Below are 19,531 nucleotides of genomic sequence, written 5' to 3'. Positions count from 1 at the left end.
GCTTCGCGCCAGCACGGTTGGGTCGGCACCACGGTTAGGGTGGGGAAGGAACGGGGCCATCGGCACTATCTCAGCGTGGATGGGGGGGGGGATTGTCGATGCTCAGGGTCGAGCGAGTGGAATGGCTGGCTGGCTTGAATCCCATGACGAGACGGCACCAACGACGAGACGAGCAACCCCCACACGACAACCTCGATGATGACCTCCGTCTTCACTTGACCAGCCGCCCGTCTTCACTCGACCCGAACTCCCGTCTTCACTCGCCCAGCTCAAACCGCAACCGCGCGAGTCACCTTGTGCTCGCGTCTTTATAGACCGGAGGAGGAGCCTATATGCAAATATTAGGATCAAAACGTGATTGGAGGTGGGGCCACGCCACCCTCTGTTCAGCCATTGGTGTGGCAAAAAGGGGCGTGAGCCTCTTTTGATCCGAATTCTCTCCCGTGAAGAATCCACATTCATCGTGCTTGGAGGCAGGGCCATACCGCCCAACGCTCGCCCATTGGACAGAGAAAAAGGGGGCGTGAAGCCTTCCTGATCCGAATTTCTCCCTGAGAGGAACGCATTCGTACCCGTGGCTCGACACGTTTGGCATCAATTACCGAACGGGCCCTGGACAGCACGACGTTTGGTGTTGATTGGTGGTGTGGTCGATGGTTGTAGAAGGAGATAGGCAAAGGTGGTGGGGGGTTTGCTGTGGTGGTTGGTGGGCGTCGTTTGGGAATGGCAATGAAGCGATGTTTGCGGGATGGAGTTGTGGAGGTAAAGAGGCAAGGGTGGTGGTTTTTGAGTTGTTGGTGGCTTAATGGTCCAAAATAACAATAGAGAAAGAAAAATGGCAAACTCAAAGCGTCACAGCCTGGATGAATCACACATATTCCCTCTAAACAACAGGTGTGGGCTAACTACACATGAACTTATCGATATCTCACCTGAGGACCCTTTATGGTGTAATGCGAATTTCCACAACCGTAACAATATTACGAGTCGCTGATGATAATACTAAAGGGGTGATGGAGAAAAAGAGGGGGGTAGAGGGAGAGAGAGGGGTGGGGGAGAGAGAGGGGGAGGGAGGAGGAGCGTGGAGGGGTGTGGGGGGAAGGGAAGGCAGATGTGCGGTGGAGCGTAAATTACGATTCGTACTATTTCATCAAAATAATTCTGCATAGAATTACAGTGAAGATGGAAACAAAATGATGTCTGAAATCCATTTTCTACCGATCATGTGATAAACGCGGTCTGGAGACAAACTTCTGTCCAGACATGTCCGGAGACAAACTTCCATAAAGACATAAATACCGGCGTGACACGGCCGGAGACAGGCACCGCCCGGTCACGCCCACAGGCGGTCACTGCCTGGTTGCGCCCGCAGACAGCACACACGTGCTTGGCCGATATCGGAAATTTTTTCGGGAATAGGCAGGTTGGAGTCACTGTGAAACCTTGAGTTGCTTTCAAAAGAAAAAACAATGTTGCATTATGAAGACGTTTCAGGGATATGTTCAGAAGCTTTATTTTTTACAAACAGCTGTATGTGACGGGTGGAAAAAAAAAAACATTTGGTTCGGAAATAATTTATATAACGCGTTAATATGGTAAATGGCTCTGAAATCAGGTTGTATTTCAGATGGGTGATAGAGCACGATCCGCTCGCTCGGGGTGACGGAGCACGATCCGCTCGCTCGGGGTGACGGAGCACGATCCGCTCGCTCGGGGTGACGGAGCACGATCCGCTCGCTCGGGGTGACGGAGCACGATCCGCTCGCTCGGGGTGACGGAGCACGATCCGCTCGCTCGGGGTGACGGAGCACGATCCGCTCGCTCGGGGTGACGGAGCACGATCCGCTCGCTCGGGGTGACGGAGCACGATCCGCTCGCTCGGGGTGACGGAGCACGATCCGCTCGCTCGGGGTGACGGAGCACGAGCCGCTCGTTCGGGGTGACGTGGCTCAGAATGACGTAGCATGGTACGGCTATCGACAATGGGCGCTCCGCAAGTGGCTTAAGCACTTGCTTGCTTAAAGTAAATAGGTATATCGGCTTAGTTGTATGACTTGTTATTTCTTTAATTTATCAGATTTCACAACAAATTTCGACATATATTTGGTCTGGACGATATCCGATCCTCAAAACCGAAATAATTTTGATGATGTACTTTAATCAGTCCTTGAGAGTAGATTGGGGGAAATCTTATCATATAATGCTTGAAATCACTTCAAGCTGCTAATTTGAAAACTATAGTACTTACAAAAGCACTGTATACAGTAAATGGTAGCTTTGTTGAACAGGCATTCAATAATATGAATGAGAAAAGTAAAAATAAAAAAACAACTTTATCGTTAAGAAATTGTTGCAGTCTTTTCCAAGTCAAAGCGTGGTTGAGCAGGCCAAAAAACATGGTGGCAGTTTCAGACCCCAGCGAGGTTACCCAGGAAACGCCTTAAGACCCCAGAGAGCAAGGTGGCTGAGGATCACCTGATGAAGGATATAATTAAATAAGACCGTGAATTATCTTCGAAAGGGGTTTTTTAATTAACCCAAATACCCAATTTCCAGTCATGCACTTCCTTGGAGTTTTCTTTGTATGCATGCAAAGTTTCATGCTGCTAGTTTTTATTCGTTTGTTGTTATGGAGGAGACACACACTGACACACACTGACACACACACACACACACACACACACACACACACACACACACAAATATTTATAAGTATAGATTACCCATGCAAGGTTTGCACTTCATTTTTGTCATTTCTTTGGTTCATTTGTTTTATTTTGGGGGAGAAATGCATTTGGTGGTGTCTCCCAGGTTTCGCCTTGGATCCTTTACACTTTCCCGGATAGTTTCATCCACCACCAAGAGCTTCTCCAAACCGGAACATGTAGACAAGGTGGGATCCAAAATGCATTTGGTATTATATAAAGAGTTATTACATAAAAATTGTTGCAAAGACATTGCACGTCTGTTTTTTGTTCACCAATACTGTAATCCACTTGCATGCTCGTGACGCAGGTGCAGGCTTTCTTCACTACGGAGCGGCGTGCGGAGATGCGATCAGTTGCTGCCGCTATTGAATTGGTGGAAATCAATCAGATGCGTATTGATAGCATCCGACAACAGATTATGGCATGGTTGGATAGCTTGGAGGAACACATGTAGAAGTTAAACTGCACAGAGAGTAAGACTGCTCTTTGAATTGATGGACAGCATAATGATAGATGCTATTAAAAGATTATTTCTGATCACATCAGAGTGTTTGTTAGCAAAAAAGGGCCAGGCTCAGTGTGCATAAGATTTCGTAAGTGGGATATGATTCATTGTTGTAGAATTGGTGCTTGCTCGGTTTTAATTTTTCATTCTCGGTGGTCGGGAGTGGGTGGGGAGTGGGGAGGGTTCAGGAGAGGAAGAAGTAGGAGTGAGGGGAGCATGAAACCAGCACGCATTCCAAATTTTGTCTGAATAAATAAATCTGCAGATCACTTAAAAGCTTTGTTTGGCATGGATAAAAAGCACACGTAAGATTTTACTGTCACTCCTCGCTATACGAACTAGATGCGTTTCACGAAAGTCGTGTGTGTAGCAAAAATGCAGAAAGCAAAAAAGATTTTCCCACAGACATCGTGTTATAAATCGAAGATGCATTCCTGGGGGGCTGATGTTCGGACACCTTACCTAACCGAACGTAACTCTATGCAAAATGCATAATAAATTGGTAAATCAATACAGAACATCACAACATGTATAATTGAATGAATACCCACCATAGATACATCAAAGTTGAAGAAGAAGAAGAAAGAGTACTGGACTCACCAATGATAGGAGAAGAGATTGCGTGTCAGCCTGGGGATGTGTTTGGAGGGAATGGGGGGATTATTGTGGCATTGAGGCAGGACTGCCTGACTCCTTGTGTCTGAAGATATCTGCATTAGTGGTAGGCTTTCTGAGGTTGGTGATGGAGGTTCACGCACTGCTGTCGGGGTTGGTGACTGTTTTGGAGTTTTATGGAACCCGTCCGATTTAATTACTTTACGATGCAATGGTACTGTATTATATTCGCACCCTTCGCTTTACAATGGAACAATGATCTTCTGTCGTCCTCGAGAGCACATACGCTGCCCCTTTAGACATGAAAAAATATGCGTATTAGCGAAAATATGTGGTGTATAGTGAAAAGAGTTCATTACTTTATTCATTGCGTATCAGCAAAAATGCGTTAACTGGGAGCGTGTATAGCGAGGAGTGCCTGTAGGTAATTTTTTTGTCTCGATGATCGATTCATTACGAAAATGCTGCTTGTTGGTGGTAAGGCCAGTTTTGTTGCTATGCAGTGAATAACTTGTATTGTGGTACAATACATACTTTTTGGGGTTTGGCCATGTGAAACTATGCAGTTGTATCAGGGGAAGGAGGAGTCCTAAATCAGAGGGTAATGGATAGAGAAGTTGGCATGTGGGTGAGAAAATGAGTTATCTGGATGTATATGGAGATTCTGTGATTTTCTTGCTGATGGAGGACTGTTGATGGGTTATGGAGGAGGCTTCTTGCACATTGAATTGAGCAATGCAATCCAAATGGGGATAACAATTGAATATATTTGGTGATGGTGATTCTTCATTTTCATCGGAGCCCTTTAAAAGCATGCCAGTTGACTTGCCCAGTGCAATTTGAATTATAACAAGAATTATTTCTGTCTTTTGTAATTTAATGGTGGGATCATTTTCTTCATTAAAAAGTGCACTCTTGCAGTCAGTTAGACAAAGATCATGAGTGTTATAGAAGCCTATTTTGAAGTTAACAGCCCTTGAGTTGCACTCAGATACAAGAAAGAAACAAAGCAAAAACGGCACATGTCTCTCCGAAGTGAAAACTTTCATCCTGCTCTCCCCTACTTTATTTTGCTTCCACATTTCCTTGCCATTTTCCTTCACTTCTTCTTTACTTTCGTTTTTGTTTTTCTTCAACAAATCCACGGTCATAACTCCTATGCACGTGACGAGTGATGCGACCTGCCTGCCAAATGCATCATGGAATGTACTCGAACCGATGAGTCCTTTAGAAACGTCGGTGGGTGGTGGTTAAATGTCATTATATATTTTTTTTGGCATAAAGCTTTTCATTGGTTTTGAATGCCATTCATTTTCCTTTCTTTCATATGGGGTTTATTTGGAAGAAGGGCTTGACTGGTAATCCACTGATTTGTGACATTTGCTAACAGGTGTTGTACTAGTGGGATATAATTCTGCGTGCTGTCTGCTGGGTTTTTGTTGAAGAGTACAGCCATGTGCAGAGTATTCATGTTTGTATGTCTGTGGTGTGTACGCACATATATTTTTCTGTAATTTCACTTCTTGTTTTTTTTTTTTGTGGGCAGTGTACCAGTTGTGCTCAGGTTTTAAAAAAAAAATCCTACTGTAGGTCAGATAGATAATGCTTTATTATTATTTTATTTTTTTTTAATCAAAAGTTCAGTGTTTTGCCTATTCTTTTCTTTTTTTGTTACATGAGAAGAAGCCAAAAAGTGGGGAAAAAAAAAAAAACATTGCTCGCCATGGTTTTCATTTAACATTAATTTATAAGTCGTTGCTTTTTTGTCAGTTTGAGATCTTTCCACTCTCAAGAGCCTTTAAATAGATATTTTAGAAATATCATGATTGTTCCAGAGGCTATACAAGAAAAGAACCCCCACTTCAGAACAGCAAAAGTCATTATTCTCTATTGAAGCTTGCCTACTGGAATTATTATGGTTTTGCCTTTTTGCTTGTTTTTATTTTGCTTTTCCATGTTTGTTGGACTTTGCTGTATTTGGCTCATGTTTGGAACTGCATGCACTTTTATCACCTTACAGTGGTGATGTTATGCGAGTCCTCTATAATTTCTTTCTGATCAGTCTGCTATACCACAGTATGGTAATGTGACAAATGTGTTGACATTTTGGTTCCAGTTAATGGTGAAAAGCAAAATTAAGGGTTGTTGGAACAAAAATTTTTGTTCTGTCACATGTGCCTCTATTCCATTACCGACAACAAGAGGGATATCTGGTGGGGCAAAGTCTGAAAATATAGTCAAAAGCTTTGAAAATCATATTGCTGTTTATGTATGCATCGGCATCCCCTGATTGTTTATGATATTCTCTTTCTGAACCCACAGTGACCTTTCATTTGATGCCTTGGGTGGGAAATTTTTCATGGAGAGTTTATTTGTTTGAATACATTGAGGGATTTTTGCCAGTGCATGGTTCATACATTAGTGGCGATGTGATACATATCATTTTCATTTTCTCTTTATTTTGCCAATGCTGGCTTTCACTGTATCAGGGCAAACTTATGCAAATGATTGAATGAATATATGTTGATGAGCTGTTGTATTTTTGAATATGTCAATCGTCTGCCTGGCTATTTTATAGCAGGGATTGTTTCAATGTGCCACTGAAACGGACACATTAAAGGCACTTAAAAAGTCCTCATGCCAGATGATTATTCTGTTTTGCTTGCATGAACGATGGATATAGCTGCATTCAGTTGTCTCTTCTGTGGGATTTGCCTTGTTGGAGGCTTATATTTTGAGGATTGTCAGTCCGTCCATCCATCCTTACATTCACCCTCTCCTTCTCCTTTGTGTGCGAGTAGCATCATTGGCTGAGGACATGGCTGTACTGCTGATGCAATGCCCCTGTTACCAGCACATTGATGCTCATTTTGCCAACCTTGAAAGGATGACAGGCTGAGTCAAATCTACTTGGTGTTAATTCAACGGCCTCACGGGGGCTTGAACTCAACACCCTAGTCTTAAGCCAGCCACCAAACTGTTAAGCCAACGTGTGTGTATCTTTTGTTGAGTTGTACTAGAGCGTTCTGATTTGGAATGTAATACACCAAAATGATCGTCATGACCTCCTGAGTTGATTAGGCTAATTAACTCTAAAAAAAATTCATTAGAATTCCCATGTTTTAAATGCATGCCATGTTTCGGTATATAAATCAGCTTGATACGTCCTACCATTGCATGGCATTCTCATTACAAAATAAATAACAAAAACAATGATCACATTGTAGCAAGGCATATGTTAAAACGAATAATATTTACAACAATAATAAGAATAGTAGTATCATATGGCAATAATAATGAACATATAATCCCTGCGTGGGCCCCAAGTACATCTGGACTTGGTGAAAGGCAAGCTAATACTCAAGCAGTACAGCAGGTGGGTATGCAACAAGGCTGTGAAGACCAATGAAAATTTGGTCCATCGGACAAAGAGGGCCCACCAGTACGAATAAATGTTAGTGTGTGTCAGTCAGTCTGTCCATCTCCTCCAAAACTCCAAAACCATGAAACCGAATGGCCCCAAACTTTGCGTGCATACTTGGGCATCTCCAAGGTAGTGCATGTATAAAAACTGGGTGTTTGGGTTAATTGCAACACCCCTTTTGAAGATGATGGCCTTATTTAATTACCCTTCAACAGGGCAGTGTTATCCTTGGTCACCTTGCTGTCCCTCACTGTCTTAATTTGCCATTTTTTTTGACTTGCTCAACCATGCCTTGACTTGGAACAAGCTGCAACAATTTCTAAATGATAAAGTTCTTTTCTTTTTCTTTTTTCACTTTCCTCACTCATTATCAAATGCCTGTTCATCATAGCTGTGAATCGCTGGATACATTGCAATGCTTATAAAACACCTGGAAATGCCAGTGTTCATGGCTTTATTTAATTTCTGCACATGCCATAACCGAGAATCTCTTAACCTGAGCCAAATTTCAAAATGTAAACTTCTTGATTTACCTCAGCAGCAGTTACGACTGTGAAAAAAAAAAAGTGTTAATTTGTCCAATTCGGACATGGCTTGACATTCTGGGTGTCTGTTGCTTCTTGACAAAACAAACATGATTCATAATTGTGCACTGCCTTTTTGCTGGAGGCTATTCAAAATATGCTACCATGAAGTGGTGAAGCAGGATTCAAAACTTGATGTAAATTACTAATGTAAAAATACCACAACCACATGTAAATATGACAACACCACCATAAATAAATGTTTACTGACTTGACAACCATACCTATTATATTATCATACTAAAATATGCAATTTGACTTTTGACTTTCTTTGACCATGATGCATTTTGTTGTTACTTATCCAATCTCAACCAAACTTGACAGGAGGACAAAGGCTCACACGATGGAGAATGTAGCTACTTCATCCCCCCTTCCTCAGGGGGTTTCCGTTGGAAAAATGTGTGAAGCCCCTGTCACACCTTGACGTTTTAGCCAGCGTATGAAAAATTTGGCGAATACGTTATGGGTAAGTTTTGTATACGTTAAGAGCACGCTGGCATACGTCGTAGTACACCAAGCTCGTCGACAAATTTTATGCATGCACGTCGGCAATGGCGTCGGTCAGAGCGAGGTGAAGGTGAGGGTGATGCTGGTGTTGTTGCAGACGATGTTGGTGGTGTAAAAATAAAAGAAAACCCTGACTATCAAAATAACTCCGCAGCACATGAACATTTAATTACCCATTAAACAAGGAGAGAGGAGCTATCTATCCACATTTTTTTTTTTTTTTTTTTTTTTGTATACCTTGGTCGAGGCTCGTATGAGAGCTAACACACAACTCACAGCAAGGAGGCATGAGACAAGAGGGGTGGGAGTGGAAGGGACAAAACATTGGGGAACAGACACGGGTGAACTGTGGAAGGGAGAGGGATGGGGATGGGACGGGGAACATGGCGAGGAGAAGATGGACATTACAGGGACTTTCAGGAAGGAAAGCAGGAGAATTGAAGGAAGTGGGCTTGGGTGGATTATCGGGGGTAGAAAAGATCGAGGATTTGGATGGGGGAAGATAAGAGGTGGTGGTGAACAGCTGTTTTGAAAGCCTGGAGGGAAGAATGGGAAAGAATAGAGTGAGGAAGTTTATTCCAAAGGCGGGAAAAAAGAGGAATGAAAGAGTGAAGATGAGCAGTGATTCGTGATTTTGGTAGTTTTACCAGAAGGGGGTTGTTGGCGGACCTTGAGCGCCCTGTGGAAATGTGGTTGGGACAAATCGCAGAGAGAGCAGGGGGGGCAAGGCTGGAGAGGAGTCGGTAGAAGACAGAAAGACCACCGACCAACCTGCGGTGATTGAGTGAGAGGCCCAAAGACTCAGCTTCATTGCGGGAGATGCCAATGATCTTAAAAGCCCTGGTTTCGACAGCGTGAAGTCGAGAAAGGTGGGAGGCAGGAGCACCAGCCCAGAGGGGAGAGCAGTACTCCATCAGGCTACGGACAAAAGCTTTGTAAGTAGTCAGGAGCTCAAGAGGGCCGAGGAAGGACTTTGCACGACGGAGGATTCCCAGTCGGCGACTGGCTTTTGAGGCAAGGTTGGAATCATAAAGGTTGGAAACCTTGCCTTTTGAGGCAAGGCCACCTTGCTCTCTGGGGTCTTAAGGCGTTTCCTGGGTAACCTCGCTGGGGTCTGAAACTGCCACCATGTTTTTTGGCCTGCTCAACCACGCTTTGACTTGGAAAAGACTGCAACAATTTCTTAACGATAAAGTTGTTTTTTTATTTTTACTTTTCTCATTCATATTATTGAATGCCTGTTCAACAAAGCTACCATTTACTGTATACAGTGCTTTTGTAAGTACTATAGTTTTCAAATTAGCAGCTTGAAGTGATTTCAAGCATTATATGATAAAATAACCCGTAGCGCACGTACACTTAATTCCCATTAGACATAGGGGAAAGGGAGCTGTCTATCCACATTTACTTATCGAAATAACTGAGCTATAGGACCTGTATGTTGAGTGCTCATGGCTTCCACATTCGTGACAATATATATGTATATATAAAAATTATATTTTCCAAGACCAGATTTGCAAGGATGGCCATTGAAAGGTTATAACTCACATTATTTAAGAAGTTGATAATGAAAAGTTAACAATCCATGGCAGCCATTTTATAATCCAAATAAACTTTTGTTAAGGATTCTTCATTGATCTATACAGGTTGGCCAAAAAGTGTGGATACAAAGGCAAATATACATTATAAATGGTTTAGTGACATTACATTACATGATATGTTCAATGACATTGCATGACATGTTCAATGACATTGCATGACATGTTCAATGTGTTGTCCCTCATGAGGAATACACAGTTCAATGCGCTGTGCAAAATTGCAATGAACGCAGCGCATTAATGCAGCATTTCCATCAATCCCTGCACATGCATCTGTGATGTGTTGCCTCAGATGATTCGTGTATGATTTTCACTAAGTAAATCTGCACCTTCAGCATACCCCAGAAGAAGTAATCAAGGGGGTTCAGATTTGGCGATCGTGCAACCTACTTCACAGGGCCACGTACAATGCGGTTTGTGAAGTTATCATCCAACCATTCCCTCACTGCTCTGGCTTAATGGGGTGGTGCGCCATCCTGTTGGAACCACTCCGGGTGACCTTCCCCTAGACCGTCAAGTAACATGGTCAGATATGTCTCGCCAGTTACGTTATCTTCAAAGAAAAACAGTCCCAAGACGTACTCGCCACAGGCCACTCCAAACCATCACCTTTGCCGCTCTTTGTTTGGTAGAGGAGATCCAGTGTGGATTGTCTTGCGACCAGTACCGCATATTTTGCTTGTTCACCTCCCCGTTCCCATAGAAATTAGCTTCGTCGCTGAGCAGCAAACAGTCTTTGGTAAAGCGGGCATAATTGTCCTGGCGATCCGAGAACCATGCACACATTTCCATCCGATGGTCAGGATCATCCTTGGATAACTTTCTGGACTTGTATCTTGTACGGGTGAAAGTTATCCTTGAGAATCTTTTGGCACCCCCAGTACAGTGAAGCACCCTCAGTTCCATGGATGTCCGGCGAGTTGACTTATTCGGGCTGGCTGTTACCTTCGCTATGACAGTTTCCTTCACCTCGTCAGATACAGATGGTCATCCAGAAAAGAGTTTGTCCAACACACTATCTGTATCCTTGAATCGGCTTCCCCACTGTGCTATGGGAGATGGCAGCCCTTCTGGAATGACACGCGTTGAAGTGCTCTGCTCTCCGTCGATATCACCAGCCCTCACATCCACTCAGCAGTATCACACCTCAACACGTTTGTCTTTCATCAAGGACATCTTCAAACTGTAACAGAATGACATATTATCTACGTTTCCAGACTTTATGGCCACCCTCTAGAAAAGGAGTTATTCGACTTCTACTCCACTAAAGGTTGATGATTTCGTCCAGTCTGAGCAGTGTCTCATAAGCTGTTCAGCTTGAGTACGTGTAAATAGTCACGACTTCAATAAGAAGCTATAAAAACGACGATGGCGTATCACCAGTGGGCCAATTTGGCACCATATCCACAAAGTATTACGATTCACTCAATGACACAGATGTCATAAATGTCCAATGCCCATGGGAATGTGCTGCCCCCCAAAAGGAGTACAATGATAGAAGCCCCACGGTTAAACGGAGTGAAAACCCACTGGCAATAGCGAGCCACAATATGACACTTGGTATGAAGCTTCATTCATGAAGAGAGGAAATGTGTTGCTGAAGATTGTGCTGCGATGTGGTTTAACTCCAGTGAACTTCTGTTTAACTACAGTTCAAGTCTGTGAATCATTTCCACGATGATTTAAAATGGTGAGCTGCAAGAAGTAAAACCCCTTCTCGTCCCATGAGACAGAGGTCCTTGACAACTAGAGTTATGTCGGGCAAATGATTTGTTAGAAAGTAAATGGAGCAAAGTTCATGATGTAAAAGTCCTTACAACTTGGAATAGATGAAAAGTACATAACAGATCTGACAAAATTATAACTTGTTTTGTTGGATTCTCCATTCCAAATAGTAGTATTTGCAGAAAAGAATCCCCATTTTATGTTGTCTCGGTGCAAAGATATATAAAATGTAAAACAGTCGCCATTTTGAAATACAAGATGGCCACCTGGGGGGTTATTTTAAGACATGGAACGACCCTAGTTCTGCTATTTATGGTGTGAGGTTGTCAAAAAACGTTGGTTCCAAGAATGTAGCAAAAATTGCTACATTACACCCTGTGCTCTGATCACGATTCCCACAAAAATATTGTAATCTCAAAAAGAAAATAAATTTAAAACAAGCCACAGGCCTTGTGGTTATAAGATTATATTGTTATTTATATCTTATCTCCTCTCAGTTACAGTTCTCTAATTCCTCCCTGGTGGATCACATTCATGTTCCATTATGAGTGTACCTTTTCATAAATATAAACACTCGCTCATAGAAATTGGAATTTTTTGAATTTACCTATGGGTTTCAATTTTCCTTTGTCATCACAAACCCGTCGCTCGATATGTTGCACTACAAGCGCTCTTTGTCTGTTTTGGGTGATGTTTGAAATTGTACCTCAAGCAAACGTCTCAGTGACAGTAATGGTTTCAATAAAAACTCGTCAGGGCCTTGTTGAACTGGATTGATCACCTGAGCATTGCCTCAAAATGTCACGTACGTTTACGCTCCGACATTATTCATGTACGCATGTGTTTTTGGCGGTGCAATATGACTTGATCGTAATATATTTTGCAATTCGATGGTGATAGCACATTATTATAAAAGTGATCCTATTAATTTGACAATAATTTTTTTTTTTAAGGATGTTGGTAATTAACAGGGTGGTTTTCTTCATACAAAATCAAGGCTGATGGAAGAGCAATGCGATGGAGGACAATTTGTGTCTATGCAGCTACAAAATTGAAAAGAATGTACCCCCTTCCTCTTTTTACTTATTCCCTGACTTTCCATTCTCTCTGCCACCACCTTCCCTTCAACTTTATTAACACACTGCCCCGACCCTCCCTCGTTGCATTCATTGTGTGTGTGTGTGTGTGTGTGTGTGTAAAAAAAAAAATGTATATGCACATATGTGTGTATATATATATATATATATATATATATATATATATATATATATATATATATATATATATATATATATATGTGTTTTGATGTGTACATATACATTGTTGCGGCCATTGGGATCGAGACACCAGCTTGTCACTCAGGGGGATTAATCCCCAGTTGTCCTCGGTGGAGCCAGACCTGGGGCCACCGCTCGCAATTAACATTGTGGTACGGTGGGTTGTTATAGAACCACGAACGCCACCCAGTTGACCACGAGTTCCAGTGTCCACCGTCTAATTATTCCGTTTAACGAGAGGTCACATGGTTACCTGAGCGGGGGGGGGGGGGGGGCGCTTCAGCAAAGCACCAATGTTATCTCGATTCAATTTTAATTAGGGCGGCCGAGCGTTTTAACCGCTGGTGCATGCAGACTATTTTTGGTCAAATCTGTGCTAATTACCTCCCAGTCTATCTCGATTTGAACAATGCGAGACCAAGGGAAGGAAAGTACAAACACGGACAGGTTGGAAATTGACAAATGATTTATTAATTATAAAATAAATAAAAATAATTTATTTTCTGAGGTAAATAAATAAATTTCAAAGCAAAAATCAAAATGCCAGAAAAGAGACAGAGAGCAGATGCTTATCGGGGGTTGACTTACAGATAAACACTGACGTGGGTACCCAACAGATCATTTGTGGTGGGGGGGAAGAATCGTCTCTCACCAGAGTAGTCATCCGAAGTGAAAACGTCCTGAAATGTGTGTGTGTGTGTGTGTGTGTGTGTGTGTGTGTGTGTGTGTGTGTGTGTGTGTGTGTGTGTGTGTGTGTGTGTGTGTGTGTGTGTGTGTGTGTGTGTGTGTGTGTGTGTGTGTGTGTGTATATTAGCCTGGTGTTGGCACAGTGGTTAGGGCAGCGGCTTGGGATCCAAAAGGTCCTGAGTTCAAGCCCCGTTGGGCCACTGAATTAATACACCAGGGGGTTGACTCAGCCTGTCATCCTTCCGAGGTCGGCAAAATGAGTACCAGTGTACTGGGCCGGTGTATACCCCGGTTAAAATAGGTGTACCATATCCCTGTGTTGTAAGAGGCGACTAGGGTTGCGTCAGGAAGGGCATCCGGCATAAAACATGTGCCAAATCACTATGCGGATCATACGGATGATCCGCTGTGGCGACCCCGAACGGGAGCAGCCGAAAGAAGAAATATATATATATATATATATATATATATATATATATATATATATATATATATATATATATATATATATATATATACATATATATATATACATACATATACATACACAGCCTTGAACGCCAGTCGACGTATGGAGGGCACTGAGATCGTCTGTTGCAGGTTTAGAGGTGTTGTTGGTGACCGACCCGTGCCTCACTTGTTGGCGGCGCTGCTCACACCCACACCACACGCTCGCTTGCTCACTTGTACACTTTCACGGGCTGCGGTGAACCGGTTGAAACAGGGTAAAGCTCCAGGGATCTGTGGCATCCATGCTGAACTTCTCAAGGCTGGTGGAAATGCTGCACTCGTGTCGTTGCATGCAGTTTTGTGCTCTGCCTGGAACACAGGCATCATCCCAACTGATTGGAAGAGGGGCCTTGTTGTCCATCTCTGGAAAGGGAAGGGTGATCGCCAAGACTGCAACAACTTCCGAGGGGTGACACTGCTCTCAGTGCCGGGCAAGGTCTTTGCTCGGATAATTCTTGATGGGGTTCGCCACTATCTGCTTGAGCACCAGCGTCCAGAGCAGTCAGGCTTTACACCAAAGAGGTCAACGATTGACCATATCCTTGCTCTTCGTGTCCTCACCGAACGCAGACGAGAGTTTCGGCAGGGGCTGCTTGCAGCCTATGTTGATCTCTGTAAAGCGTTCGATTCAGTGAATCGGGATGCCCTCTGGAGGATTCTTGGTCTTCGTGGAGTGCCACCAAAACTGATCGATCTGATGTCTGAACTCTACTCTGGTACTGAGAGTGCTGTGAAGTGTGGTGGTACCATCTCTGACTTATTTCCAGTTGTTACTGGAGTTTGTCAGGGGTGTGTACTGGCTCCCACACTTTTCAGCACTTGGATGGACTGGATTTTAGGGAGGATGTCGGAAAGATCAAGCTGCGGTGCATCGTTTGGGAATGTCAAGATCTCGGACCTTGATTTCGCAGATGATGCAGTCATCTTTGCGGACACTTTAGATATCCTTTTGGGGGCCCTTGAGGTGCTGAATCAGGAGTCGGAGCCGCTGGGATTACGGGTTTCTTGGGTCAAAACTAAGATCCAGGCTTCAAATGACATCTTGGATGCTGCTGTCCTGACTGTCTGTTTGTGGTGAGGATGTTGAGGTCATGGAGAGATTCACTGAACCTTGGCAGTGATATTCATGTCTCAGCTGGCTGTGAGTCAGAGGTCAATAGACGTCTGGGTCGGGCCTGGGGAGTCATGGATTCACTGGATCATGGGGTGTGGCGCTGCCGGTACCTGTGCGGGAGGACGAAAGTCTGAGTCTTCAGGTCCTTAGTGCTTCCAGTCTTGCTCTATGGATGCGAGACTTGGACTCTGACCAAGGATCTGAGACGGAGACTTGATTCCTTTGGAACCAGGTCTCTTCGGAGAATCCTTGGCTATCGCTGGTCAGATTTTGTGTCCAACGAGCGGTTGCTGAGAGAGACTCAAATGAGATTTGTTACATGCATGGTCCGTGAGCATCAGCTGCGGCTGTTTGGACATGTGGCTCGTTTTCCTGACGCTGATCCTGCTGACCAGATTCTCTCAGTGAGGGAGTCTCGTGAGTGGAGGAGGCCAATGTGCCGACCACGTGCCTCGTGGTTGCAGCAGGTTGACCAGCATCTCAAGGAGATGGGGATGGGCCTGGCATCTGCCTGGGGGAAGGCCAGACGGAGGCCCCTGGAGTACCGGCGGAAAGTGGACGTAGCGACTCGCTGTTCTGGCACATGCTCCCATACCTGACCTGACACTCCCTCGCTTGCACGCTTCCTCTCTGGTTCGCTTCTTCCCTCGTGCACTTCAACTCTCGCTTTTTCTCGTTTTCTTCTCCTCCTCTTTCTCTTACCCTTTCACTTCTCTCGCCTCCGCTTTACTTTCACTTGTCTCGCCTCCACTTTCCTTTAACTTCTCACCTCTGCTTTCCTCCTCAGAACGGACCTCCAATTCGTTTTATATCTGTGGCCGTCTCCGTGGGCGCAGTCTGCCCCACTTGCGCACGGTTACCATGACGACCCATGCGCTCTCAAAAAAGGCGGGCTTCAGAGCTCGCGAAAGAACGTTGCTGAGGAAAAATAAGGGCGGGCTTCAGAGTTCGCGAAAGAACGTTGCTGAGGAATTAAGCGTAGGCTTCAGTGCTCGCGAAAGAACGTTGCTGAGGAAATACAAGGGTAGGCTTCAGAGCTCGCGAAAGAAATGTGTGTAAATGTGTCTGTCGTAAAGAAAAAAAAGCTTCCCATAAGAGAGGAGATCTATTCTTTACCATTCTCAATGCATCACATTTAAAATCCCATGAGACATATGGATGGGGCTAATCTGAACATGCATTTAAGGAAATAACTGTCTGAGGACCTGGATGTGTGGATGCATTCATCAGACTGGATTCTGAAATTCGCAACAATATATATATATATATATATATATATATATATATATATATATATATATATATATATATATATATATATATATATATATATATATATATATATATATATATATATATATATATATATATATATATATATATATATATATATATATACTAGTAGTAATGCCCAGCGTTGCTCGGGCTAGCAATAAAGCCCGGTGTTGCCCGGGCTTTCTTGCAAATTTCCTGAATAGCGGTTAGGGGTTAGGGGTTAGGGTTGCAGTTCGGGTTAGGGTTAGTGTTGGGGTAGCTAACCCTAACAGCTTGGTGTAGCGGAGGTAAACAGCGCCCGGGGCAAAGTGTAAATTTGCGTCCCCCGTAGGCCTTAAACTTGAGTGGATTTGAATGGAAAATCCCATAAGGGATATCGATTTTTTTCGAATATCGGAAGTGTTATGGAAAAAAATTATAGCCAATGACCTAAGTTGGACCAAAAGCCATAATCGTACCGAATTTGAATGGAATCCGTTGGAGTTTGTGAAAATGCATCAAAACGAATTTTGAGGGGCCTCTTGAGGAAGACAATAATATCATTAGTATATGTGCCAAATCTTGTTTCCTTTCATGCAGTAACAAAAATCTGATGGTGGAACAAAGAAAGGGGCGTGCCAAAATATATATATATATATATACACACACACACACATTGTTGCGAATCTGGAAGCCATTATCGCACTCATCATTCAGGTCCTTAAGCTCAGTTATCTCGGTAAGTACATGTTCTATAGATAGCTCGCCTTCCATTGTTTAATGGGTAAATCTCTGTAAATGCGCTGTGATTCATTTTAATAGTTCGGGTTCAATCAGAACGACCCTCCTCCACAATTAAGAAGAAGAACCCTCCCGTCCCGTGATTCAAAGGCGTAAACAGGAATGAGGGTTGGGGCGGGTCCGGCAGAAAGGGAGGTAAACAGCCCCCACCCACGGTTGCGGGGGGCAGTGCACGAGTCCGAATGAGTCACGCCGGTAGCGAGACGGGGCTGAGAGGGATAAGAAGGGGACCATCTGCTTGGGTTGATGGTTGTTGTTCTGGTGCTGGTTCAGCTCGGCTGGAGTAGTTGGTTCTTCTGGTGGCTGTTCTGCTTCGTGGCGTCATCTTGGTTCGGCTGGCTCTTCTTGGTGCGTGGAGCTCTTCGCGGTCTCTGCTTGGTTCCTGGTTTGGTGCGACTTCTTGGTCGGTGGTTCTTTGGGGAAGTGACGCATTGGGTCGGGAAGGATCGGCGCCTCGTCTCACCAGCACGTGTTCCGGAGCGCGAGGGGATCCGCCGGAGCTCAGAAAAGGATCGCGGCTCGCGGTGATTAGATCCAGCTCGCCCACGCTGGTGCCCGGTCCAAACAGCTTGAAGACCACATGAGGTGGAAAGGTCCGAGGCAAACTCTGGGCTTCAGCTCATCTGTCCCTCCAAGCTGAAGTCCGTATTAAAGGCATCAGCCACCTTTTCTTGTGTTTGTGTGCGTACGTGTGTCCGTGGGCCCGTCTAACAAGTATAAAACTGTTCAGTGATTTGTTCGCTTTATATACTTGCATTTATTGTATTTGGTATAGTTCTGCTCTTCTGTGTTCCCGAGCTCCCCATTATTACTGTATAAATAAACACTAATTGTTGAATGTATCAGCTCGTTTTGTGTTTCTTGCATTGGCTCGACATGACGCGCGTTTGAGGATTAGTGTTCATAACTTGTTCATTTGGCCCGGCCCGACTTTGGTAATTCCGCTCGGTTACGCCGGATCCAAGTCGGCGATAGCGACTTGATTCGGACAAAGTCGGCCGAGGGTGAACTTCCCTGGTAGTCGGACCACGTGGGTACTTCGGTAAATTGAAGTTGGCAATCGACCCTACCCCATGTGGTCTATCCATTGGCGAAGATCGGTCCGATAGGGGACCCGTCAGTTCCGGAGTGACGACCTTTACATTCCGGGCGATCGGTTGACCCGCTCGCGGCTCCATCTAGCGGTCGTGCTCGTGGTCGACCCCCCGGCCCCGTAACAATATATATATACATAGATATTCATGTATAAATGTATCTTTATATATGTATACATGTATATCTATATATGATACAGATAGAGATACATTTAGACAATATATACATACAAGCCGGTAGGCGGACATGAGCAGCCGACTACCGAATAGAACCTGACGCGATGGGCCCGTTCGATGGGGAATGACCTGAGGATTAAGCACAAGAAAATTCATGATTCCAGCTTCAAGGGTTAATGCTGCAGATTGTTTTTTCGTTAAAATACTCCACATTTAGAGGTTTTTCAGCCGTTGCTCGGCAACAGAGGGGTCCATAGCAACGGTTCTTTCTCACACATAACTAGGGCATACCATGAACCTACCATACCAGTTTCATGTATATCTGACTCAGTCTCTGAGATATAACGAACTTCGTTTTTTTTTTATTGTTTTCGACCAGGGTTCATTGAAAGTCTATCTTCTCCGACAGTTTTCATAGGATTCGGCTGGAAATTTTTGACAATATGGATGAATGTACTGCCCAGTCGCTCGTGGCCCGATTTTTGAAACAAATTAATTTTTTATGATTTTTCAAAAATTTCAGTCTCGTTGCTAGGCAACGGTGGTGTCCATAGCAACGGTTCTCATTTGCACACAACAAGGTCATGGTATGAACCTACCAACCAAGTTTCATCGAAATCGCCATTGTATTTACGGAACGCTGGATCGAACAGAGGGACAGACAAACATATCGACGGAAAAAGTGATAAGGGTCGAACAAATTTCAAAAAATATTTTTTTTCGACGACATCGACTCCCCAATATAGAGATACATTTATACATATATACATACACTGTATAAAGATACATTTTTACATCTGTACATGTACTGTATAAATATATATTTATACTACATATAAGTTTTTATAGAAGCTATAAGGTACTGCTCCGAGGTGCAGTACCCGACAGTGGGCGCGTTGTCTCTGGCCCAAGCCGCACGTGTGGAGACTGTGTTCGTGAAGGAGGAGCTTG

General features: G+C 43.9%; 2 protein-coding genes across 4 annotated transcripts in view; both read left to right on the top strand.

Moving 5' to 3' along the window:
• LOC147029968 (endoplasmic reticulum aminopeptidase 1-like) overlaps positions 1-6,462 on the top strand; it is a 93,225-nt gene extending 86,763 nt beyond the window's left edge. For all 3 annotated transcript variants that reach the window (XM_085873533.1, XM_085873532.1, XM_085873531.1), the window contains 2 exons: positions 2,812-2,893; positions 3,016-6,462. In XM_085873533.1, the coding sequence (XP_085729659.1) occupies positions 2,812-2,893; positions 3,016-3,162 (229 nt within the window). In that variant the 3' untranslated portion in view covers positions 3,163-6,462. The remainder of the gene's footprint in view (positions 1-2,811; positions 2,894-3,015) is intronic.
• A 4,431-nt stretch (positions 6,463-10,893) lies between these two features.
• LOC147029967 (uncharacterized) overlaps positions 10,894-19,531 on the top strand; it is a 57,953-nt gene continuing 49,315 nt past the window's right edge. Inside the window, exon 1 of the mRNA XM_085872153.1 lies at positions 10,894-11,095. Coding sequence (XP_085728279.1) covers positions 10,894-11,095 — 202 coding nt within the window. The remainder of the gene's footprint in view (positions 11,096-19,531) is intronic.

Source organism: Eptatretus burgeri, chromosome 3 (assembly GCF_056783735.1).
Source record: "Eptatretus burgeri isolate ZD-2024b chromosome 3, Ebu_testis_v1, whole genome shotgun sequence".
In the NCBI taxonomy this organism is placed as follows: Eukaryota; Metazoa; Chordata; class Myxini; order Myxiniformes; family Myxinidae; genus Eptatretus; species Eptatretus burgeri.
Note: the sequence above shows the minus strand (reverse complement) of the source record. Positions and strands in the feature narration are given on the sequence as shown.